Source organism: Helianthus annuus, chromosome 4, assembly GCF_002127325.2.
Source record: "Helianthus annuus cultivar XRQ/B chromosome 4, HanXRQr2.0-SUNRISE, whole genome shotgun sequence".
Lineage (NCBI taxonomy): Eukaryota > Viridiplantae > Streptophyta > Magnoliopsida > Asterales > Asteraceae > Helianthus > Helianthus annuus.
The window spans coordinates 6,709,859-6,736,174 of NC_035436.2; the positions used below are offsets into that span (position 1 = coordinate 6,709,859).

At 39.1% G+C, this 26,316-nt stretch overlaps 3 protein-coding genes across 3 annotated transcripts; 2 read left to right on the forward strand and 1 right to left on the reverse strand.

The window, feature by feature from the left end:
* Positions 1–1,245: 1,245 nt before the first annotated feature.
* On the reverse strand, positions 1,246–2,154 carry LOC118491410. Its single transcript, XM_035989181.1, has one exon. It carries the CDS (start codon positions 2,152–2,154, stop codon positions 1,246–1,248), a length of 909 nt encoding a protein of 302 aa, XP_035845074.1.
* Positions 2,155–18,136: 15,982 nt separating this feature from the next.
* On the forward strand, positions 18,137–25,719 carry LOC110935667 (putative receptor-like protein kinase At5g39000). The gene is made up of 6 exons (XM_022178039.2): positions 18,137–19,318; positions 22,570–22,676; positions 23,961–24,063; positions 24,150–24,286; positions 24,379–24,490; positions 25,219–25,719. The coding sequence occupies exons 1-6, from the start codon at positions 18,256–18,258 to the stop codon at positions 25,527–25,529; spliced, it is 1,833 nt and encodes a 610-aa protein (XP_022033731.1). The 5' UTR covers positions 18,137–18,255; the 3' UTR covers positions 25,530–25,719.
* Positions 19,907–21,867, forward strand: LOC110935668. Its single transcript, XM_022178040.2, has 2 exons — positions 19,907–20,989; positions 21,160–21,867. The coding sequence occupies exons 1-2, from the start codon at positions 19,987–19,989 to the stop codon at positions 21,198–21,200; spliced, it is 1,044 nt and encodes a 347-aa protein (XP_022033732.1). The 5' UTR covers positions 19,907–19,986; the 3' UTR covers positions 21,201–21,867.
* Positions 25,720–26,316: the final 597 nt, after the last annotated feature.

Below are 26,316 nucleotides of genomic sequence, written 5' to 3' on the forward strand. Positions count from 1 at the left end.
TCGGTTGTGGTGTAGTTGAGTTGCGCCTCGGACAAAGTTTTGCTTGCATAGTATATCACCACCGGTTTCTTATCAACTCTTTGACCCGAAACCGCTCCAATGGTCGTGTCACTAGCATCGCACATAATCTCGAACGGCTTTGACCAATCCGGTGGTTGCAAGATGGGAGCCTTCACCAACTGTTCCTTCAAAACATGAAACGCTTGCAAACATTCATCAGTAAAATCAAATGGAACATCTTTTAATAATAGGTTACATAAGGGTTTTGTGATTACACTAAAGCCTTTAATAAACCTTCGGTAAAACCCCGCATGTCCCAAAAAAGATCTCACCCCCTTAACATTCTTTGGTGGGGGTAAAGATGAAATTACCCGAATCTTTGCTTTATCTACCTCCATCCCCCGGTCCGAAATGACATGCCCCAAGACAATACCCTCTTGAACCATAAAATGGCTCTTTTCCCAACTTAGTACCAAGTTTGTCTCAACACACCTTTTTAAAACTTTTTCTAATTCATTAAGACAAGAGTCAAAACTTGGACCAAAAATGGAAAAATCATCCATAAACACTTCAAGAGATTCCCCGACCATGTCCGAAAATATACTCATCATACATCTTTGGAACGTGGCAGGGGCGTTACATAGTCCAAATGGCATTCGCCGAAAAGCAAATGTACCATATGGACATGTAAACGTGGTTTTGTGTTGGTCGTCCGGGTGAATAGCAATTTGGTTATATCCCGAGTACCCATCCAAAAAACAATAATATTTTTGACCGGAAAGTTTCTCAATTATTTGGTCAATGAAGGGTAACGGAAAATGGTCTTTTGAGGTAGCCGCGTTTAATTTTCTATAATCAATACACACTCGCCACCCGGTTACCGGGCGGGTGGCGATTTGCTCACCTTGTTCATCTTTCACTACTTGGATGCCGGATTTTTTAGGCACTACCTGAGTTGGACTTACCCACGCACTATCCGAAATGGGATAAATGATCCCCGCATCCAACCACTTGATAACTTCTTTCTTCACCACCTCTCTCAAATTCGGATTTAACCTTCTTTGTGTTTCACGGGTCGGCTTTGCGTCCTCACTTGTAATAATCTTGTGCATCACAATGGATGGACTTATGCCTTTTAAATCGGCTATCGTCCACCCAATAGCCGCCTTATGAGCCTTCAACACCCGCATCAATTCTTTCTCTTGAGCTACCTCCAAGTTGGAAGCAATGATCACCGGTAAAGTGTCATTCTCCCCCAAAAAATGCATACTTTAGGTGCTTTGGTAGCTCCTTCAACTCCACACTTGGTGGACTTTCCAAAGAAGGCTTTGTGCCCGAATCGATTTCCACCGGTAAAGTATCCGTTTGGTAGGTCCATGGTGGATTCCCTTCCTTCACCGCAAGAGCTTCTTGCTCTTTCTCTTCTTTTTCCAAATCACATGCGTGCACCTGCAAAGACACACCACGAACACAAGAACCCAAAATCTCTTCCTCAAACTCCTTTGGGTCATATTCATCTATGAAGTTTGCTACAAAACACTCATCATAAACATTAGTACCATTAGTAAAAACGTTTAATCTCATCTTTCTATTACCGAATGTCATGTCGACCGTACCATATCGACAATCAATAACGGCATGTGCGGTGTTTAAAAACGGCCGACCCAAAATAATATTTTGTTGTTGAACTGGGTCCGCGGATGAGTAGTCTAGCACAAGAAAGTCCACGGGATAATAAAACTCATCAACCTTAACTATCACATCCCGTACAATCCCCCGAGGAAGTTTATGAGACAAATCGGCTAATACCACCGTTGTCTCAACCCGTTTCAATGGACCGAAATCATATTGGTCGTATAGTATAACCCCCCCGGTAAGATACTTACTCCGGCTCCAAGATCCAATAACGCCCTTGCAGTTTGAAAATTTCCTATTTGAATATTTATAAAAAGGCGTTCCCGGATCTTGTAACTTAGGAGGAAGATCTTCTTTTAAAACCGCGCTTACCTGCTCTTTCAAATCAACCAATTTAGGCACTTTTTGTTGCCTCTTTTGGGTACACAATTCTTTTAAAAACTTCGCGTAAGCGGGTACCTGTTTAATAGCTTCAAGCAAAGGAAGGTTGATTTTAACCTGTCTAAAAACCTCCCACATTTCCTCTTTTTGAGGACCCCGTTTTGAAATAAAATTTTTTCTACCCGGATCTAATAAAGCCGAAGGAAACGGCACTTCACTAGACCCCTCACCCTTATTTACTTTTTCTTTTTCTTTAATAATTTCGGGTTTTTCAAAATTGGGTTTTTTAGAAGAAACAATGGGTGGTTCATTTTCTTCCTCACTATCTTGACCCGTTATATCCTCAACCACCCCATCAACCAAATCCGGTGAAGGATTGGTTTTGTACTCTTTCCCACTTCTCAAAACACTTACATGATGGATATTAACATTGTTACCTCTTGAAGTACCATGGGATGGATTTACCTTAGTGTCGCTTGGTAATTGACCTTTACTCTTCTTCAATTCGGACACTTCGGTGGCAAGTTGACCCATTTGAGTGGTCAAAGTTTGGATTGCTTTGTCTCGAGCTTCATCCTTTTGTATGCGAGCGTCATCCATTTGGTTCCTCTTTTGCATTTCCGCTTGCATGCTCTTCAACATTTCCATCATTTCATTACCACCCGAAGACCGCCCTTGTTCTTGACCCGTTCGATATTGCCTTTGGTATCCTTGGTTGTTCCCACCTTGATATCCACTTTGATTATTGTAAGGTTGGCGCGAACCATAGTTCCCTTGGCTACCTTGAAAGTTCGGGTTTGATTGATTCGAAGGGTTCCCATAACGAAAATTCGGGTGGTTTCTCAACCCGGGGTGATAAGTGTTAGAATTCATATTGAAATTTCTACCACCCCCTCCTTGACCTTGAACGACATGAACTTCTTCAAATTGCCCTTCCACCATTCCTTGGCAATTTTTCACCGCATGACCTATTTCATTACACAATGCACAAACATCATAAATTTGATTAGAAGTTTGTATATTACCGTCATCAACCGCATGCACTTGTGTTCGAGTAACGGCCGGTCGTGCTCTCCTCGATGCTTGAGCCTTCCTTTTCGAGGTGATTGCCATTTGCTCCAAAAATTCCCAATCTCATGCTCATAGTTTGTGCCAAATGTCCCATTTGTAATGGACATCAAATCTCGTGCATCTTCGGCACACAACCCTTCATGAAAGGCGTTCATTAACTCCCAAAGCTCAATCCCATGGTGTGGACAATTTTTAATCATCATGTTTAAGCGCTCGAAGGCTTCATGGAACATTTCGCCTTGTTGTTGTTGAAAGCTCCTCAACCCTTTTCTCGCATCATTGGTCTTTTGGGCGGTATAAAATTCGTCTAAAAATGTTTGTTGCATCTCCCCCCAAGTATAAATAGATGCTGATGGCAAAGTGTAAAACCACTTCTTTGCCTTATCTTCCAAGGAAAATTGAAATAAGACCAACTTTACATCATCGGCCGAAAAACCTTGACTCCCAAGAGTGTTGCAAATCGAGTCATAAGCCTCTAAATGGAAGTAAGGCTCCTCCGTTGCCAACCCTTTATATTTTGCTAAACTTTGCAAAGAGTTGGTCCTTACTTCAAATGTTCTTCCTTGGTTATTATGAGGGATGACCACCGGTGAAGGATTGTGAGTGATAACCGGTCTAAAATGTGCTTCAATACCCCTCGCATTTTCCCTAAGATGCCTCCTTGGCACACCAAATCGACCCCTTGGACGAACTTGACCCATTGGTCTTTGTATAGGCCCTTATGGTGCAATTGGTTGTTGAAATTGTTGTTGTGGCACCGGTGGGTGTTGAATTGGCCTTTGGAATTGTGGTTGCACATTTTGTGGGCGAATTTGCTGCAAAGGAACCGGACGTTGCAATTGCGGCCCTTGTGGCCTTGGCCTAATATGTTGAGGTATGAGTTGTTGTTGTTGTACCCCACCAACATTTGGAATCACTTGTACTTGGCCTTGCATATAACCGTACTCTCCTTGCTCTCCATCACCCCCATAAGCGTACCCGTCTTCATCAAAACCTTCAAACTCCTCATAACCTTCATCATACCCATCTCCTTGAATTCCCGACGATTGCCCAAATGGAAGAGTCGAGTATTGGAAACCCGACTGATTTGATGGTCGATACGGTGTAGCATGGACAATAGATGAAATTGGTGCTATGGTATGGGGCTCGAATATGACGGACTCGCACTCGGGAAAAAATGGGATAATGGTGGTATAGTAGTGGAAGGGTTAGATGTGATGGTTGGTTCTTCTTGTGTAGTAATGGGCTGTGTGGTGTTGGTTGATGTGACATTTTGAAGTATGGTGGGTTCGGTAGTATTTAGTGGAATGGTGGTATTTGGTGAAGGTTGAGTGGATGTTGGTATAAATGATGAAGTGGATTCACCCGTAGTGGGTGGTGGTGGTGGTGGATCCATGTATCGAAGTGGTGTAATCGGTGTAATTGGTGTTGTTGGTGAACTGCTGATTGTATTTTCCCTTAACAAAATTCGGTTTGCTCGCAAAGTTCGCTCGATTTCTGGATCAAACACTAGTGGTGAAAGCTTGTGAGAGCTTCTAGTACGCATGCACCTGTAAATACCTGCACACTAAACACACCTCGCGTACACCAACAAAATGACAAACTCAAAGCAAGAACAAAAATAACACACGTTGCGCACTACTCCCCGGCAACGGCGCCAAAATTTGACGTGAGGTCGTGGTCACGCAAATTTAATCCCAAGAACAACTATGTAGATAGTGGCAAGTGGGTATCGAACACAGGGAGTTTGTGGAAAATGTGTTATTTAGAAGTGTATCTAAGTTAACTAAAATTAAACTAATTGAAAGAAAAAATAAAATTCAAGAGTTGGTTTGATTTGATTGGTTTTAAAAACTAAGATTAATTAACTAATTTGCAAAATGAAAATTTGGATTGTAAACAATTGAGAGACAAATGACTATCTTGAGTTTCCGGTTTGGTTCGACGTTTGTGTTAACATTTCACTAGAAAGAACTACATAGACATAGTTCATGTATAATCAATTGCAGTGATGAAAGGGGACTAAGTACTCAGATTCCTAGAACGTGAGGTTGTCACCCGATGATCAATCAACCCTTACCCAAACCTAACTATACCCATGATATCTCGATTGCCAACAGCACCAAGAACGTATGGTTTCTAATTAGTTCAATTTAAGAATTAACAAGTTACTAACAATCAATCATACACCATAACAATCAATTCAAATAAAAAGCAATTATTATTCTAGAAATATGAAATAAAAACACATAGTCTTACTCAAACCTTCAACACAAGATAATCACCAAGTATTTAGCCACTCATGGCTTTAACTAACATCATACCAAAATAAAAAGGAAATATTGTTCACAAACTTCACCAACAAGAACTAGATCAAGATTTAGTGAAAGGATAGTTCCAAGATGATTAGATATCCAAAAGATAATGTTTTAGAGCTCCCCAAGTTCCCTTCTTATGCTCCTCCCTCGTTTTTTCAGCTTTGTAACCGAAAATCCCATGATAAGCACCATCAAAATCCATCAAAATGGCATTAAATGCCATATGTTACGTTTTTGGATCAATCGGAGCCGTAAGCTATGGCTCCCAGCCGTAGCTTACGGCTGGCAATGAACTCTTACGCCATCTTGCTCCTGTTTTACGGTGGCACATCATTGAAACTATTGGGGCCGTAACCTACGGCTGGGAGCCGTAGGTTACGGTGCTAAGTGTTAAATTTCCTTTATTTCTCCATCAACCCTTGCATTCTTCAACACTTTGATTCCCCAACTTTTAGCGTCCACTCGTGCCTCCTAAAACCCACCTTTTGAGCACTTTAACACCTGCATAACCAAACACAAAGTGGTTATCTAATTCAAGCAATTAACCGAATAGAGTGAAGAATATGCGTTGTATTAAACCTTTTAAGGGTTGTCCTACGGACCACCCGTCACTTACCCAAGAATTTCACTCTGGAAATTCCAACCGTGGGAAAAATATAGGTTCTACCTTGCACCCTACTGCAAATATTGCAAAAGGAAGCATTCTGGAAGATGCTCCATATATTGCAACTTCTACAAAGTATCCGGACACAAGGAAGAAGACTGCAGGAAGAAACCTAACAATAGGATATGCTACAACTGTGGAGTAAAAGGCCACATCAAGCCAAACTGTCCGAAATTGACTCCAGCAACGAACAACAAGAACACCAAAAATGCTAGAGCATTTTTTCTGACTGCAAATGAAGCCAAGATGATTCCGGACGTGATCACCGGTACGTTTTTAGTTAATGATGTTTTTGCTAAAGTATTATTTGAATCTGGTGCGAACCAAAGTTTTATTAACACTTCGTTTTGCAAAATTCTTAATCAACCATTAACTAAACTCCCACAAGAATGTCTAGTAGAGACAACAAATGGAGAAACTGTTAGAATTTCTGAAATCTTGCAGGGAGCAAGAATAGAGTTTTTAAATCAAAAGTGTAGTGCAAACCTTTACCCAATGAATCCGGCAGGATTTGATGTTGTATTAGGAATGGATTGGTTAATAGCCAATAAAGCCAGTATTTTATGTGATCAAAAGTCAATTCAAGTAAATTCGCCAAGGGGTGAAAAGATCACAATTAAAGGAGATAAGCCATCTAAATCCACAAAATTCATCTTTGTGATGAAAACAGCAAGTTATATAAGAAAAAGGATCATTAGTGTATTTGATTTCTATAATCACCAACACTAAAGGAAAAGAACTAAAAGATATTCCAATAGTATCTCAGTTTTCAGATGTTTTCCCAGAAGAATTACCAGGACTACCGCCAGACAGGGAAGTTGAATTCAGAATCCACCTACTACCAGGGACAGCACCAACTGCCAAAGCAACTTACCGTTTGGCACCCGCCGAAATGCAGGAATTGAAGAAACAGTTAGATGAATTGTTGGAGAAAGGATTCATACAGCCAAGTTCATCACCATGTGGAGCACCAATTTTATTCATTAAGAAGAAAGACAGATCGATGCGTATGTGCATTGACTACCGCAAATTGAACAAGGTCACGATTAAGAATCGGTACCCATTACCAAGAATCGATGATCTGTTTGATCAATTGCAAGGAGCTTGATTTTTCTCGAAAATCGATTTACGCTCAGGATATCATCAATTAAAGGTACAGGAAGAGGACATTCCTAAGACTACATTTAGAACAAGGTATGGCCATTATGAATTTACTGTCATGCCATTTGGTTTAACCAATGCCCCAGCTGCATTTATGGATATGATGAACCGAATATGTAAGCCATATTTAGATAAATTCATAATTGTTTTTATAGATGATATTCTCATTTACTCTAAGAGTAAAAAGGAACATGCAAAACATTTGCACGCACTTCTAAGTCTATTAAGAAAGGAAAAGCTATATGCTAAGTTTTCGAAGTGCGAATTTTGGTTAGAACAGGTACATTTTCTTGGACATTTAGTCGGCCATGAAGGAATTCATGTGGATCCTATCAAGATCGAGGCGATTACTAAATGGAAAACCCCTTAGTCACCAACCGAGGTTAGAAGTTTCTTAGGATTGGCCGGTTATTTTAGAAGATTTATTCGAGACTTTTCCAGAATAGCCATTCCTTTAACTAAGTTAACCTGTAAATCCATTAAGTTTGAATGGGGACCAAAACAGGAAGAAGCCTTTAGAATTCTTAAGCAAAGATTAATCAACGCACCCATACTAGCGTTACCATAAGGAACTGAAGATTTAGTAGTCTATTGTGATGCTTCTAAGTTAGGTTATGGATGTGTGTTGATGCAATGCCAAAAGGTTATAGCATATGCATCTGGACAACTGAAGAATCATGAAGAGAATTATTCAACCCATGATCTAGAGTTAGGAGCAATAATATTTGCTTTGAAAATTTGGAGAAATTACCTTTATGGTAGTAAGTTTACTTTTTTTACAGATTATAAGAGTTTAAGGTATGTTTTTGGGCAAAAAGAGTTGAATATGTGGCAAAGACATTGGATGGAGATACTTAGTGATTATGATTGTAATATCCAGTGTCATGCAGGAAAGGCTAATGTGGTAGCCGATGCTTTAAGCCGAAAGTATCACGAAAAGCCAAAAAGGGTACGTTCTCTTAAATTAAATCTACAGGTAGATTTAAATGAACAGATTAGGAGAGCATAAGAATAAGTAATCAAGGATGATACTAAAAAATTAAAAGGAATGATTAAGGAATTAGAACAAGGAACCGATGGAATTTGGAGATTCCATAAGAAAAGGATGTGGATACCTAAATTTGGAAACCTACATCACCGTATACTAGAAGAAGCTCATAAGTCTAAGTATACGATGCATCGTAGAAGTAATAAGATGTATCGGGATTTAAGAAAGAATTTTTGGTGGATAGGAATGAAAAAAGATATAACAACTTATGTTTCTAAATGTCTAACTTGTTCACAAGTTAAAGTTGAACACCAGAAACCCTTAGGTTTGTTACAACAGTTAGAGATGCCATTTTGGAAATGGGAATTGATAACAATGGATTTTGTTACTAAATTACCCAAAACAAGAAAATGTAATGATACAATCTGGGTGATTGTAGACAGGCTAACTAAGTCAGCTCATTTCCTACCAATGAAGGAAACTTTTAGTATGGAACAGTTAGCTAAGTTATATGTAAATGAAATAGTTTCATTGCAAGGAATTTCTTTATCAATTGTTTCTGATAGGGATAGCCGTTTTACCTCACATTTTGGACAAGTTTCCAAGAAGCCATGGGAACCAAGTTAAATCTAAGCACAACTTATCATCCTCAAACGGACGGACAAAGCGAAAGGACAATTCAGACAATGGAGGATATGCTTAGAGCTTGTGTAATTGATTTCGGAGGTAATTGGGACGATCACTTACCATTAATAGAATTTTCTTATAATAATAGCTTTCACACAAGTATCAATGTTGCACCATTCGAAGCACTTTATGGACGAAAGTGCTGAACTCCAGTCTGTTGGGCAGAAATTGGGGAAAAGCAATTATCTGGACCTGAAATAGTGCAAGAAACAACCGACAAGATCATTCAAGTCAAGGAACGACTGAAAACAACACGTGATTGACAAAAGAGTTATGCTGATAACAGGCGAAAACCGTTGGAATTTCAGGTAAGAGACAAAGTATTACTGAAAGTCTCTCCTTGGAAAGGAATAGTAAGATTCATCAAAAGGGAAAAGCTAAGTCCCATGTATGTTGGAACTTTTGAGATTATTAGAAGAATAGGACCTGTAGCCTATCAGCTACAACTGCCAGAGGAAATGGTAGGAATACATGATGTGTTTCATGTATCTAATCTCAAAAAGTGCTTAGCTGATGAATCACTCGTAGTGCCTCATAAGAATATAGAGGTAAATGAGCAGTTAAAGTTTGTAGAAAGACCTCTACTGATTGAAGACAGGAAAATTAAGAACCTCAAACACAAGAGATTAGTTCTGGTCAAAGTGAAATGGGACTCCAAAAGAGGACCAGAATACACATGGGAACTTGAATCAGAAATGCAAAGGAAATATCCACACCTATTCCAGTAAGATCTCGAGGACGAGCTCTAAAACAAGGTGGGGAGGATATAACAACCCTCAAAATATTTTTGACACCCTAATATTAAAATGTCCCAATATGTCCTAAAATACACCCCATATGCGAAAACAAACCCCGAATACCTTTATTTTTATAAAAATTAAATAAAAACAAGAAAACTAGGTCTCTCGCGGGGCGCGTAAGCCACCCCCTTGACCTATGCGGGGCGCGACAACTCAACAACGAGGCGCAGCCCTGAGACGACACGTGTCAACATCGTGTCAAAGCTATATCCGGTGAATCAGCAACCCTAAGCTCTACACCCCTACTACGCGGGCCGCGTAGCCCATGGCCACGTCTTACGCGGGCCGTGTAAAACTCGAAATCAGGCCCTATATAAGGAGGGCATCGGCAGTTCAGTCGAATCGTTCATTTCCTTTTTCTCTCTCGAATTTCTTTATAGTAGAAGCTATTCTCGGGTATAATACCCCCCTAAATAACGAAGTTCTGCTCCGTTGTAAGTATCATAACCCCGGTTACGTATTAGATACGCTGCCCGATTGATCCAGGGTTCCGTAACGGCTGTCGAGGTTCTGCCCGACGTAGTCGTTGGAATACCGTCTCGGGGAGGGTATTGCTAATGTAAATATTGGGTTATTATACTAACATGCGTGCATTTGTGTAAATAATAGATAATCACCACGAAACCCTTACAGAAAACCTAAGACAACAATGTGAGTAATCTCCCTTTTGTAAACTCACAAAACCTTAAATATTTTACAATGTGATTAGCAATGATTGAGTCTTTGTAATTCTTCAATTACTACCGGTATGTTGGGGTTTTAAATACAAAATGTGGAACACATTACCATTGGATAAAGAGTTAGCCAATGGGTAATATGACCCACCAGTCAGGATTGACAGTACTGAATGAGTAATTATGTAGATGCAAACATTGTAATCGCTCTCAATACTGTGAAAATTGATAAAACTCTTCTTGATTAAACTGGGATTCACTCACCAGTATTTCCCATTGACAAAATGTTTTTAAGCGCGTTTCAGGTAACAAAATGTGAAAGCCAACTAGAAGCTAGCTGGAAAGCACTGAAGGCTTGGAAAAAGTGGCTATAGAAGTTACCTAAATAAAGAAGATGTTTTATTTCAATAAAATATGGTTTACCCCTATAAATCAGTTTGTAATGAAAATTTGGGTTTTATCCCAATATGCTTATTTATATAAAAGGTGGTGTTTTACTCTGATAAAATATTTCCTAACTACGGTCCTGATGTAAATTCCGCTGCCAAAATTGATATAACAGCAGATACCACCGAAACTGAGCTCGCAGCCGCCCGTTCCCGGGACAGATAAGGAGCGGGGGTTGCGACAGCATTCGAAAAGCCGTTTTAGGGACATCTTCCTCTCGGACTCTCATCTTATGATAGCCCGATCTTAAATCGATCTTCGAGTAAAAAGTTGACCTTTGCAACTGGTCAAATAGGTCGTCGATACGTGGTAAGGGATAACGATTCTTGACGGTCACCTTGTTGAGTTCACGGTAATCTATACACATACGAAAGGACCCGTCTTTCTTCTTCACAAACAGAACTGGGGCTCCCCAAGGTGAAGAACTGGGTCGGATAAAACCCCCATCCAACAGTTCTTGAATTTAATTGGACAACTCTTGCAACTCTCCAGGTGCAAGACGATAAGGAGCACGAGCGATTGGGGCCGTTCCTGGTGTAAGATCAATCTGAAATTCCACTTGACGGTGAGGAGGTAAACCAGGAAGTTCCTCAGGAAACACATCGGAAAACTCACGAACAACCAGCAGGTCTTTGATCTTCCTCTCTTCAGGCTGAGGATCAGTAACAAGTTCTAAAATAGAAGGATACCCCTTTCGCAGACACTTCTGAGCTTTCATAGCTGAGATGATACCAACCATTGCACCACTGTGATGCCCTTGAACTGATAGAGATTCTCCATTGGAGAGAGGAATACGTACGACTTTCTCTTTACAAAGTATGTCAGCACGGTGCTTGGACAACCAGTCCATACCAACCACTACGTCAAAACTATCGAGGGTAACAGGAAGGAGGTCAATATCAAACACTTGACCCACAAAATCGAGTTTACATCCCATAATAATGTGTGAGGCTTCAATTGTCTTACCATCAGCTAATTCTACTACATGCTTAGCTTCTAGAAGTGTTGGAGTTAACCCTAATCGTTGACTGAACTCTAAGGACACATCACTCCAATCGGCACCGGAATCAAATAACACAGAAGCAAAGAGGTTGTTCACAGAAAACGTACCAGTCACGACATTGTCATCGTTCCTAGCATCACCAGCCCCAATCGTAAATACCCTTCCACGAGCACCATTGCCCCCATTGTTGTCGTTATTGTTGTTCCCAGCATTGTTATTGTTATTCTGACGGTTGTTGTTATTGTTGGCATTTTGATTCAGCTGAGGGCAATACCGTTTAATGTGACCCTCGTCCCCATGCTGGAAACACCCCTTTCCTATTGCCTTGGTTCTGATGGGGCTGCTGCCTTTGCTGATGCTGATGCTGCTGTTGTTGCTGCTGATTCTGCTGCTGCTGTTGCTTTGGGAACAGAGCTCTACAGTCCTTTGCCATATGGCCCACCTTATCACACCTATGGCACGCTCGGACACACGGTCCACGATGATGATAACCGCACTTATTGCACTTTGGCTGCCTACCAGCGTAGCAGCCTTGACTCGGATTGTTGCTCTGGCCTTGGTTAACAGAGGAGGACTGACTGAAACTACGATTATTGTTGTTGTCTGGCCTTTTCTGCGATTGATTCGAGTTGGACACCTTGTCCGTATCATTCCACTTGCGCTTGTTATCACTAGCAGCGGTAGTAGTAACAGTAGGAGTAGCAGAAACACGAGGCGGTAGCGAACCGTGCTCGACCTCTTGGTCTGTAATCTTGTGTGCTAAACGGATGATCCGAGGCAAGTTGTTAAGATTTGCAGCAGTGACCAAACTTTTAACTTGCGGTGCTAAGCCTTTGATGTACAATTCGATTCTTCGGGGTGGTGCTCGTGATAAGTTAGGGCACATGTTTGCTAGCTCATGATATCGTTTCGTGTAAGCCTCAATCTCGGACCCTTCCATCTTCACGTTGTAGTACTCGTTCTCGAGTTTCTGAATCTCGTCACGAGGACAGTACTCCTCCCGCATCAATTCCTTGAAATCCTCCCAAGTAGTTGCATTAGCCATTTCGATGCCCAACATCTGCACTTGGGCATTCCACCAAGTTAAGGCACCATCCTCCAATGTGCCTGTAGCATACTTCACCCGTCCCCCACGGGATAGTTACACATAGCAAAGACTGACTCAGCTTTCTCAAACCAGCGAAATAGCCCCACAACTCCTTCAGTCCCACTGAATGTCTGTGGCTTACAATCCATGAACGTCTTAAACGTGCAAACAGGCGGATTGTTTTGATTCTGATTCACTTGTTGACCTAAGGACGAAAGAAAATACAACACACGGGTAAGGGTTGAGTACACGACACAAGAATAAAGAGTATTTGGCACATTTCGTACCAACCTGTTGAGCCGCCAAGGCTTCAGCCACACGAGTATTGATCAAATCGGTCAATTTAGCCTGGGTCATATTAATGTTGCCACGTCCACCGCCGCGGCCACCACCACGTCCACAATTACGTCTACCACGTCCACTCATGATTCTATATAAGATAAGGGAAAAGGTTAAGGGTCGGAATTGAGTAGGAGTAAAACATCATGATGACTTCTACAGACTACTAAGTTTACATCAGACAACAGAGCGGAACCCCTTTCACACTCGTTAAGCCTCACTGGGACTCACATTCACCCCACATTATTATTATGTGTGCACCCATAATAACAATGCAATTTGCATGTTTATCTCAGCTCCTCCCAACTCGTGCTAAAAGGTTCCTCAAATTCGAGTAGCAAGACAAAAGGCATCACAAAACATGAACCATGAAAGTCTAGAGGAATGTTGCATTGTGACTCTAGCAACCACATCACATAGGCAAGTAACACATGAATTCAGTCTGTAGTGCTAAGTGTGCAATAACATCATACATAAGTGTACACTAGATATGATATGCAATAAGTAAACGAGAGACGAACCTTGCAATCTGGAGCTGAGTGTCATGGTCGATTTCGAAGCTGCTCGGTTATAGTCTGGTTTTATAAAAAACGTTTTAAAACCTAGTTCACTATAACCAGTGTCTCTGATACCAAACTGTCACACCCCCAAAATACCACATGCGGAAACACCGCGGGACGTGTGACGTACCAGGATCCAGCCACCAATCACATTGAACTATAACATGATATTAAATAAAATTTTCCATTTATTTCATAAAGAAATTCCAAATCACAACTTAAAACACATACGTTCCGCCGGAAGCATTATGTAAATCATTATTCAAGTGTTTCAAAACAAATGTGCGAAACCAATAAACATGTATCCAAGAGCCACGACCCATGACCACTCCAGCACTCCTAGATAGCAAGTTCCATAACCATGAATCTAACGACCTGCAAGCATGCAGAAAAGTGTATCAGACAATGCTGGTGAGTTCAAAGTTTGTTATCACGTTTAGTTACCAAGTATAAGTTTAAAGCTTTTCAGAAATACAATGTTGTTAATAACTCGAGTACCGCCAGATGGCTCCAGATTATTTGCCCTTCCCCAATGCTCTATCAAACATCGGTCGAGTGGTTAAGGTAATTAGTTCACATCCGTCCTCCCCGGTACGGTGTGAGCGTGCCAAACCTAATAGCGCTATCAACTAATAACCCCGTTGCCTTCCCGGCAACTAATTCGGTATATAATGGGACTTAAATGATAGATATGAGTGTATTAACCAACATCCCAAGTTTAACATTCCAGTTAAACCCATTTACCCTATATTCCTCCCCGAAATATTTACCAGATGTCCCTCCCTGGGACGCATGCTTGAAAAAGACAGTGAACTCACCTTAGATTTGCTCGGTATATTAAGTTACTCGTTCCAGTTAATTAACCAAACCCTACTGTGGTTACCAATCGAGATCAGTTTCATAATCAACCAAGTCACGTATTCTCACTCATGGCATTAGCCGCAAAGTTCACTGATTAACACATAGCAATTTCTCAAATCTCATACACATTATAATCTGTATATTTTTTTACAACCGTTTTGATTGTCAACTAACAACATCTCCACGAAGAATCAATTCTTCGTGGGGACGCTCTTACGGCGAAGAATCAAGATGACGAAGATCCCCACTTGGCGAAGATTCAAACTTCGTCAAACATGATTGCGAAGAAGTATCCCGATTGTTCGTCACAGGCTTGTCGACGAAGGATCAAACTTCGTCGACATGGATACTTCGTGGGGAATAAGCCTTTGTCGCTGCCTTAACAGTTTCGTGATTTGCTTTTTAAACTATTCTCCCGTAATTTCAGTTAACATATTCAATATTACGAAACGGATCAAACCATAGGATTTCATCAGTTATCATTCATGATCATATACGAATTCCATAACTGCAACATACAACAGTTTCCTTAATTTTCATAACCACTAATCATAAGCAACCCTAATCATCATGCTCATCATATCACAATCTAGATCATCCAATAACCATTCGCAACAGATAACATAACATAATATAAATTCAACAGATAGAATTATCGAACCGTGTAGCGAACATGAACGAATACAAGCCATCAAACCCTCATCATGCACGTTCTAATTTCTTTGATTAAACAATGAAACATCAAAACCCTAATTAACACAATATGAGAGTATGGTTTCTAACAAAATCCTATGTCCACAGTAGATCTCAAGCATCACAAAACAATCATTAAACAACGTGGAGTGTGGTGGGATGCTAATCGAATAATGAGATGATCACGAAGGTGCAAAAAGGGCTTCGAGGGAGATGAAGGGTGCTGCCGACGTTCACAAATGAGGAGAAGAGCTTAGGGTTTGACAGGTTTGTGTTTAAATAGTGCGAACAGGGCCGAGCCACAACTGGGTTTCATTTGGGCCGAGGCCCTTGCGGCGAACAACACCCTCGATGGAGGATCAAACTTCATAGAATGACGGATGACGAAGAATCAATTTTCGTCGAATGGCTGATGACGAAGAATCAGTCTTCGTCGAAAACTGTTTGTGACAAAGAACCATCTTCGTTGTGACGAACTATCAAAGTGTAAACATTAAACAATTCCTAAGTTTCATTAAATAACCAAACATAACAATACTCCCATTTATTCACTAATCATGTATAAGTTACAACGCAAAACGAATTATGAAAACAGAATCGTGAACAAGTGATGCGTAGAGAAAAGACCTTGAAATCTCGGGTTGTCACATTTACATTCCTACACGAACCCAAAATTACACAATTTTTTCAACATTTACATACTAACATATACATATTTTCACCAAATACACATAATTTATACATTCTTACAAACACCTACATAAACACATACGTAGACTCACATACACATATTATAACCAAATACACATAATCTATACATACTTACAAGCTAACATACACTTATACATACTAGTATACACACATTTTCACCAAAATACATAATCTATACATACTTACAAACTAACATACACATGTACATACTAACATACACACATACATAAACTTACATACACACATTTTCACCAAGTTTACATATATTATACATTTTCACATACATTTACTAACATATACACATTTATATACAAACATACATCCTTACATACACATTTACATACCAAAATTACACAATTTCACATCTTTAAACAAAAATAAACATAAACTATCCTTAATTTGAAGTTTCTGGTAGGTGGTGACGGTGGAGACGAGGTGGTGGCCGGAAAGGTGATAGTGGTGGTCCGATTTATCTACCATACACACATACAAACACAAAAATTAAAGTGGATGACATATATAACATAAATTATAGAAGAAATTTAACAAAATCTAACAAAAAAAAACCTTTTAATCGATCTTGGACCATTCACGTCGACGGAGGGGAAATGAGGTGAAGAGATTTGGGGGAAAAGTGAGAAAGGAGGGAAGAAACCCGCCTTTAGAGGTCTGCTGCATTTTAGGGTTTTACAGGCGACACATGTCGCCGCTATTGACCCTTTATGTCGCCGCTATTGCCTTAAATATACCCTAGATGTTCGATCATGATAAGGAATGAGTGGCTGGGGTTTATTGTGGGACACTGGGTTTCGGATCGACCAATAGCGGCGTCATATAACGTGTCGCCGCTACTGGTGTGACTGCTATTGCCCTATATTCTTGTCGTGTAGAGACGTGGTGTGCTATGTCTTAGTGTTTATGCAATGAAGGGATAAGGCTTGTGACCTTATGGTCTCAAGTTCGAATCCTGGAGCACACCCGAGTTTTCTATTACAGTGCATTTACTCCAGAGAGTCTTGACTCTTGTGGAGGATGCAACTGCCGGGGATGCCGGTGGGCTGGAAATTTTCTCGGGGAGCGCCAAGCCAAACTCTGATACCAAGCGTGGGCCCGGTTAAGACAACATAGTCTTGTGCCAGAGTGAAGTGGAGAGCCTGCTAAACGGATTCGATACCTATCGCGTGTTGTAGAATATCGCCGTTAAAAAAATAAGTAGAGGGTTCAACTTTAAATCCTGGAAGGTGTCCATATAGGAGTTTCTAGAAGCAAATTAGTTTATGCTTAAAAAAAATAAATGACCTAAGTTCTAAAAACACTAGAAAGCAGAAGTTTTATGCCAAGTGTATAATGATACCGTGTAGATATATATTTAAACTATATTGTACTATAAATGATTGAATAATTTTTACAAAACATGTTACATCAACTTTTGTTATCTTTTATAGAGTTAACTTAACCTAGAAAGCGTCTTATGGTACAAAACGTATAAAAGTCATGAAAAAGTAAAAAAAAAAAAAACACGGTGGTATTTTCGTAGTTATTTGCTTGTAGGGTAATTATCAAAATTACTCTACAAATAATCTTGTATAGTAATTTTGATCTTATAGGATAATTTTGTAAAATGTGATTGTAGGGTAATTATCAAAATTATTCTACTAGTTTATCAAACAACATAAAATTATGATACTTTACAAAATTACCCTACAAGATTAAAATTAGCTTACAAGATCATTTGTAGAGTAATTATGATACTATTCAAAATTACCTTACAAAGATCAAAATTACCCTATAAGATGGTTTTACAAAATTACCCTACAATATCAAAATACCCTATAATATCATTTGTAGAGTAATTTTAATAATTACGAAAATGCCACCGCGTTTTTTCAGCAAAACCTTCAATTCGTACATTTTGTACGTTAAAGATATTTGTATTTAATCTTTAGTTTCTTTTGTATTGACTAATGACATAGACGACAAATTCAACATAAAGAAGAACGGATTGGTTTATTTGTATGTACGTAATACAAATGTTGACTTGGTACATGCGGGGTCCACCTCTCTTCCTAGCAAAATGATTCTCATTTTGTAAGTTGAGTATAATCCTTTTACATATCATCATCCATCTATGTTCATCCGGATCAATTTCTACCTTTAGCACATCCATAATTATACATGATCTTTTCTGCTGGCGATGGCAAGGAGTCTGAACCCTCCACTCCACTTCCTCCTCCATACAGTGGTCACAACCATGTCGGTGACATCGAATTTCATGAAATTCTAGCAGGAACTGATAACTTTGATGAATCATTAGTAATTGGGAGGGGAGGTTTCGGCAAGGTTTACAAAGGTTGCATAAACCATGGAGAGAATCTGGTTGTTTCCGCCATTAAACGTTTGGATCCCGAGTCAAGTCAAGGGGCATCCGAATTCTGGTCAGAAGTTCAAATGCTTTCAAGGTTGCGTCACTGTAATATTGTCTCCTTGATTGGTTATTGTACTCATGAACAAGAGAAGATACTTGTGTATGAATATATGCCCAATGGAACACTTAGTGATCATCTCCATAAACAAGGTACCCCTCTCTCATGGTTTAGGCGACTTAACATCTGCATAGGTGCAGGTCTTGGGTTACGTTACCTGCACAATGATGTCGGAATTGACTCCGGTGTTATACATCGAGACTTTAAGAGCTCGAATATTTTATTAAATGAAAGTTGGGAATCTAAAATTTCAGACTTTGGGTTGTCGAAAACTTGCCCAACAAATCAACTATCTACTCATGTCAACACACTTGTTAAAGGCACTTTTGGGTATTTGGATCCCAATTATTTCAGAACTGGAAAGCTAACTAGGAAGTCTGATGTGTATGCTTTTGGGGTTGTGTTGTTGGAAGTGTTGTGTGGGAAGCCTGCACTGGAAGAACTTGTTGACGGAGAATGGAGGAATTTAGCGACGTGGGCTCAAGATTCCATCAAAGAAGGGAATTTAAAGAATATAATAGATTCAGATATAATGGGTGAAATTTCCCCAAAATGTTTGAGGAAATTTGTTAAAATGACAGAGAGATGTTTGCATGACAATACAGAACAGCGCCCAACCATGGATGCGGTTGTAGTTACTCTTAAATCCGTACTGGCCTTACAAGAGAAATTGAGTATGCAAGCTGCAGGTAGTAGAACAATATTTGGACGCATGGTGGATTTGCTTCCCTTCCCCACCAATGGAGAAAATTCTGGTATTTTTAGCTCCTCTTGAATTGTGTTGACATATTCTATAATGTATTCTGTATTAGAATTTTGAGGATATAAGCAGTGTCGTCTCCGAGAATAATGAAAAAAATTTGGGCCTCAGACGAAACAAAAAACTGGGCCTACTTATTATCAGAGGCGGACTTAGAAGTTTACTAGGGGTAGCACGGGCTACCCATCAACCCCGTCTCCGTAGTGTAAAAATAACCTTTAACTCCATTTTCGTAGTGTAAAAATATCCCTGAACTCCGTTTTCGTTATATAAAGGATATCACTGATCCTAAAAAAAATTAGGATACCTCTAACTTTTTGGACTAGTTCCACCACTGCTTATTATAATATAAACTCATCAAATATATATCAAGAAACAACAATACGACGATAATTGTTATAAAACAAACCAAAAGTAGTGTAGTTTGATAAAATATGTTTATACACCCATGTATATATAAATATCTGATTCAAATTAGTGATGTTAGTAGGCATAACATGTCGTGTAATCTTACTTTATAAAACATTTGTTAACGTGCATTAATTCTTGTCCATTCATTTTCCCTTTATTTATTTATTGTATCCACATGGTATAGAGCCAGTCTATCTTTCTTACTTTCTTTTTCCCATATTCCCCCCTCCCCTTCGTCTTTATCTCCTGTCCATGGCCTCCCCTTCTGTCCCTAATACTCCTGCACCTATGAACTCCATCATGCACATGATAGCCCTAAAACTCACTCCCACAAATTACCTCTATCGGAAAAACCAAATGATTCCTCTGTTCAATGTGCAAAATCTGAGTGCACATATCAATGGTTCTGATCCACCCAATGCTGAGATCGTTGATGGTGATAAACGCACCCCGAACCCGTTGTATGTTGCGTGGCAGACTGATGATCAAAAAGCTGTTATGCTTCTAAATGCTTCCCTCACTGAAGAAGTTTTAGGAGAAGTCATCGGTCTCCCCACTGCATATTCCATTTGGCAGGCACTTGAACAGGCCTTTAGCAATACATCCGTTGATCGGATTCAGAATCTGCGCGATCAACTGCGTCTGATTTCGAAGGGTACCTCTACTGTGGCTGATTTTGGTCGCCGATTCAAGCACATCGTGGACCAACTTACTGCCGTCGGCCAACCCGTTGACGATGCTGAGAAATCGCACCTGTTTCTTCGTGGTCTAGGCCCCGGATTCGAGATGTTTTCCACAGCCACTCGCACCGTCAAGCCCCTGCCATCTCTTCGTGATATCATAACACAGGCCGAATCATACGAACAGTTCCATTCTTCGATTCATGGTACCGGTACTCCTCCAGTTGCTTTTAATGCTAATAGGGGACGTGGTAATCGTAGTGGAGGTCGTGGCTATCGGGGATCTGCTTCTGGTGGTAGGGGTCGTGGTTCTCGTCGACCCCCGCACTGTCAGTTGTGCCGAGAAAATGGTCACTATGCATCGGCATGCCCCCGTTTGTCATCATTTGCTGCCTCAAATTCCTCCACTGTCGAGGATATAGCCAAGGCGTTTCATGCTACTTGTAACATCAACCGCTCCACACCTGACTGGTTTGTTGCCGATACCAGCTCCACCGATCATATGGTTCATAATACTCAGTCTTTGCAACACAGTTCTCCCTATGGTGGTGACAATAAAGTAACATTTGGCAGTGGTAACTCTTTATCTATATCTCGTATTGGCCATAAAACTATTTCTCCAAATATACGATTGAACGAGGTTTTAGTAGTACCTCGCATCGTGCAAAATCTGTTATCTATTAGCAAATTAACCAGTGACAATAACGTGGATGTTTTGTTTTCCCAACCATATTTTTATATACAGGACCGGGCAACGAAGCAAGTTCTAGCACAAGGAAGGTGTGAAAATGGCCTTTACATTCTCCGGTCTGAGCCGCGTGCATTTTTGGCGTATTCAAATAAAGCTTCGTTTGAGTTGTGGCACGCACGATTGGGTCATGTATCTCATGATACGCTTATGTTACTAAATAAAAATGGTTGTTTAACATTTACTTCAGTTTTACCTAAGCCGGTTGTTTGCAACTCTTGTGAATTGTCAAAATCGCACCGCTTACCCTTTATTACTAATGAACAACGTGCATCAAATCCGCTTGACTTGGTCCATTGTGACCTATGGGGTTATTCACCTGTCACCTCTATCGATAATAGCCGCTACTATGTTATTTTTGTCGACGATTATTCTCGATTCACCTGGTTTTACCCATTGCAAACAAAGTCTCAGTTTAAAGATGTTTTAATAACTTTCATCAAGTTTGCTCAAACACAGTTTAATCGTAAAATTAAAGTATTTCAAAGTGACGGCGGCACCGAATTTTTAAATCATCGTGTCAAGAAAATATTTGAGGAGAATGGCACCTTTCATCGGGTATCTTGCCCGTACACGCCACAACAAAACGGGCGTGCGGAGAGAAAGCATCGTCATATCGTTGAATCCGGTTTGGCCCTATTGTTCAATAGTCATGTTCCGGCTATCTATTGGGTCTATGCCTTCAGCACCGCAGTCTACATTATAAACCGTAAGTTCGAGACTTTTGGATAATAAATCTCCATTTGAGGTGTTATTTCATACCACACCAGCTTATGACAACTTTCGGGTATTTGACTTTTGGATATTGTTTTTAGAACATTAATCGTTACAAAATCATTAACTAAAAATAAAAGTTAATCATTGGGTTTGAACTCATTACCTCAAAACTATAACCCAAAACATTAACCAATGAATCATATAATCATCTTGTTAACAAGATCAAACTGTTAATTAATTAAGTGGATTGATAAATAAAAATGTAGGAGAATAATAGTTGAAAATTGTATGAATAAAAATGCAAGGGAGTTAATTAGAACCAGTGACTTTGGGTTTCATATTTAAGTGTCTTAACTATTGAACTAGCTTCATTTTTTGTTATTGAACTCATTTATTAAACATTTAACATAACGGTGCTCACTTAAAAATCTACCTTAAAATTTTGTCGGGCCCTATAAACTCTTTGGGCCTTGGCGTCTGCCCGGGCTGCCCAGCCCTAAAACCGGGCCTGGATATAAGTTCTGTTGAAGCTATGTATTATCCAGTGTGACATGGTTTGCAGAGGCTAGCAGAATGTATGCTAGGATAGAGACTGTCATATTACATGAAATAAATATGTTGACAGCAATGACCCTTCAAATTGCATATTGCTGTATTGGAAAACTTAAACTTACTCATATACGTTCCTAGGTCGGGTTGAGCATAACACATTAGCCCCTTCAAAACATGGTGATGGCATTGTTGTGGCTGTTAAAATGTTAACTTCAAAAACTCGTCAAGCATATGATAAACGGCAGGTAAGCATCACCAAATTATGTATGTTACTTACACATATAATCTTCTTTTTGTTATTGTTTATTAGCGTAATGAAAACCAATTTTCCTATTTCAAAATTACTCAGTTGTAACATGTGTTAAATATGTAGCCGTTATGGTTTTTTTTTTTTTTTTTGGAAAAAGATTCAGTTTTTGTTTAATTTACACATTTTATACACAGATGAACAAGGAACTCCCCGCTACTTTGTAACCCAGACCCCACAAGGAACCAAATATTGGACTCCTATTGTTGACAAGGAGTTCCATCCGGTTCTTGGAAAATCATACGACATATTTGAATTCCGTGACAAAGTAATGCATTTCCCCATATAAAAAAATTACAAGTCTAATCAAACAAGTATTCATGAAACTTTATGAAAAACTTTCTCCTTGATAAATATTTTAACGTAAAACTAAATTGAAAAATATAGATAAGAGTACAGAGATCCCAATGAGGTAGTGGTACGTGGAGTGGTTGGGGAAAGACTTGGTGTTCCTTGTGACCCATGTTCGACTCCCACTCTCCGCATTATTTTCTGCAGCATCCAGGTGAAGGGCAAATACGGGTGGTGCCGGTTTGTCATGGATGGGAGGCGAGGTTTTACCGATTATTCCACTGTCGTGCCTTCGGGCGGGTGGAGGTCGGGTTTCCGCGCATCTGGGAGAGCCAAGGGGCTGGCAGCAGTCAAGTAGTCAACCTTGGCCACAACGCCTGGTGTCACGATGGTTGACACGTCGTTACTTGCCATTCAAAAAAAAAAAAGAGTACAGAGATGGTTTAGATGAGTTTTACTCGGTTAGTTTGTTAGTAGGTAGTTAAAATTCTACTTAGTTGCAAGTTATTGCAAGTTGTAAACGTAAAGTACCAGACACTTAATTAGCTTTCTCTATCTACTAATTTCATATTAAGGCATCAAGTGATCTTGATTATCAGATTTATGTTTGAAATTAATTTAGTTTTTTGTTTGTTTATCCAGTTACCAAATCAAGTTTCAATTCTTAAATCGTAAGCAAATGGTTTTTAGAAAGAAACTTGTGAACATTCAGATCAATAGACTGTAAAGTCTATTTAGACTAGTTAGAGATAATACGCATAAGTAAAAAAATGATATGACTGGTATTCTACATAGTAATATGTTAACTTTTCGTTCTGTAGATTTTATATTGTGAATGAAACTAAGGAGTCTCTTTTATAGAGAACAATACCATCTTCTTTTGTTGTATGAATCTTTTTTCTAAACGTAACTTACAAATTTGTGACTTCAGACAAAGCACATAGCAGAGTTGGCTCATCCTAATATCAATATCGGAGGAATCTTCGAATGCCGTGATTCAAAACACAAATATTTCAATCAACTTTTATTCCCAAGTAAACTATATAAGGATCTCTCGAAAACCATCATTCATTTATTTATATTTCTTGATAGTTGACTTATTGCAGTAAGTATTTTTCAGATAGAGGTAATTTTGCTGAACCACTTTCTTGGGGAACACGACTTATGATAATGATAGGAGTTGCCCGTGGACTCACATATTTGCATTTGAACAAAGTACATTGTGATATAAGACCCTCAAATATATTATTGGATGAAGTACGTATCTTGAGCTTTTTCAGATTGATGAAACCACTTTGGGATTTTGCTAATTATGTTAAACCACTTATATTTGCTGTTTCATATTACAGGAATTTAATGCAAAACTAGAGGGAATCACTAAAACTGTAACCAAGGAAACACATATAAGCACATGGGTCAGGGAAACAATGTATTATATGGCACCTGAGTATTTCTGGAATGGTATGCTACTATATAGTGAAGTTGTGTCGATGTTCTATTTGTCCGGCTTACCAACCGTAATGGTTAATGCCCTTCAAGAGGCGTTTTCCGCCACATCAACATGATAATGCCCCTTTAAAACATGTGTAATGGTTAACGCCCCTTAATACCCTTTCAATTATTACTTTCCGTTTTGTTTTGTTTTCTTTCCATTAGGCATTATACTAGAAATGTTCATTCCTCTTCATGGCTCTATAATGCCCAGTTGGAGGCGTTATCAAGCTCCTTCACATCTCTATAATGCCTCATTACGGATGACCTTACAAACCAGACGATAAGAATATGAATTTTTATATTATTATAAAAGCAAACATTGTGCTTGTCACCTTTTCATTGACGCAAAACCCAATGCCTCCATTTTGGAATCAAATTTTGCAAACTACAACTGATATTTTAGAAACTTAAACTATCATAATTAGCATCATAATATGTGATATTTAGGCCGGAGGGTGTGGGGGCTCCATCACTGCCACTTCACCATGTATAGCGCTCATATGCCCCACCTCACCATGTGTGGGGCCCATTAGTTTTCAACCAATCAAATGTTTTTTATTTTTTAATAGGGGCTCCATCCACATCATCTAAATTAAAAGAGGGCTCTATAGGTGAGGTGGATCCTAGGTGGACTTGATAAAGCCCCATGGGGCTCCAACCACACCACATATCCTTATAACCCTTCAATGATACAGGTGATTTGAGCATGAAGAGTGACATCTATAGCTTCGGAGTGGTGTTATTGGAAAGTATGACAGGCCGAAAGGCCTGGGTCTACGGTCATATTGAAAAAGCTAGCTTGGTGGATTGGGCAAGTACGGTCAAATCAAGGATAATATATCTAAAGGAAATAATGGATCCACGTCTTAACCACAATTACCCCCTACAAGGGGCTTTTGAATGCTTTGACCTTGTATTAAGATGCATTGCCAATGAATCCAAGGATAGGCCTTCAAGTAAAGAAGTTCTGCAAACTTTGGAACGAATTTATGCACTAAACAAGTAATGAAAGGAACTCAAGACAGCCGTACAGCGGGCTACTAGACAACAAATATAAAGCAAATATGGTTGATTTGTATTATTAATAGTTTTCCTAACCAGCTTGCCAAATAATAAAAGGTATGATGTTATAGACATAAATAAAATTCAGGCGTGTAATGGAGGAACTTCAATATATGAACGTTTTGTCCTCTCTAATCCTTCCTGGCACAAAAGCGACAATTTACAAATACAATTAAACTAGAACTCCGTGTATTACACCGATTAAATAATTGTAATTTTATATATTAAATAACAAAACAATATATTATACAGATTGAATAAACGTAAATTTATAAATTAAATAATAAAAAAAAATTAAATCTTTAAAAACCTCGTGTATTATACAGATTGAATAAATGTAACTTTATATACCAAAAAATAAAAAGTTATATCTTTAAAAATCTTGTATATTACAAGGGCTGAATAAATGTAATTTTATATACTAAATAATAAAAAAATTATATCTTAAAAAAACTCTGTGTATTGCACGAGTTCAATAAATCTAAGTTTGTATACCAAATAATAAAAAGGTTGTATTTTTAAAAACATCATGTGTGACAATTGGCAAAATTCCGGTAATTCCGTACAACCCGGACACTTATTACATTATTTATTTTCATATGTTTAACTTGATTTTATTTGATTAAGTCTTAAAAGTCTAGGAATTATAAAAATCATAGCTTAGTATGAAAACAAAGCAGTTACGATTGGAAACTATATCCTAGACTGACTGTAGGAACGCGAACAGACAA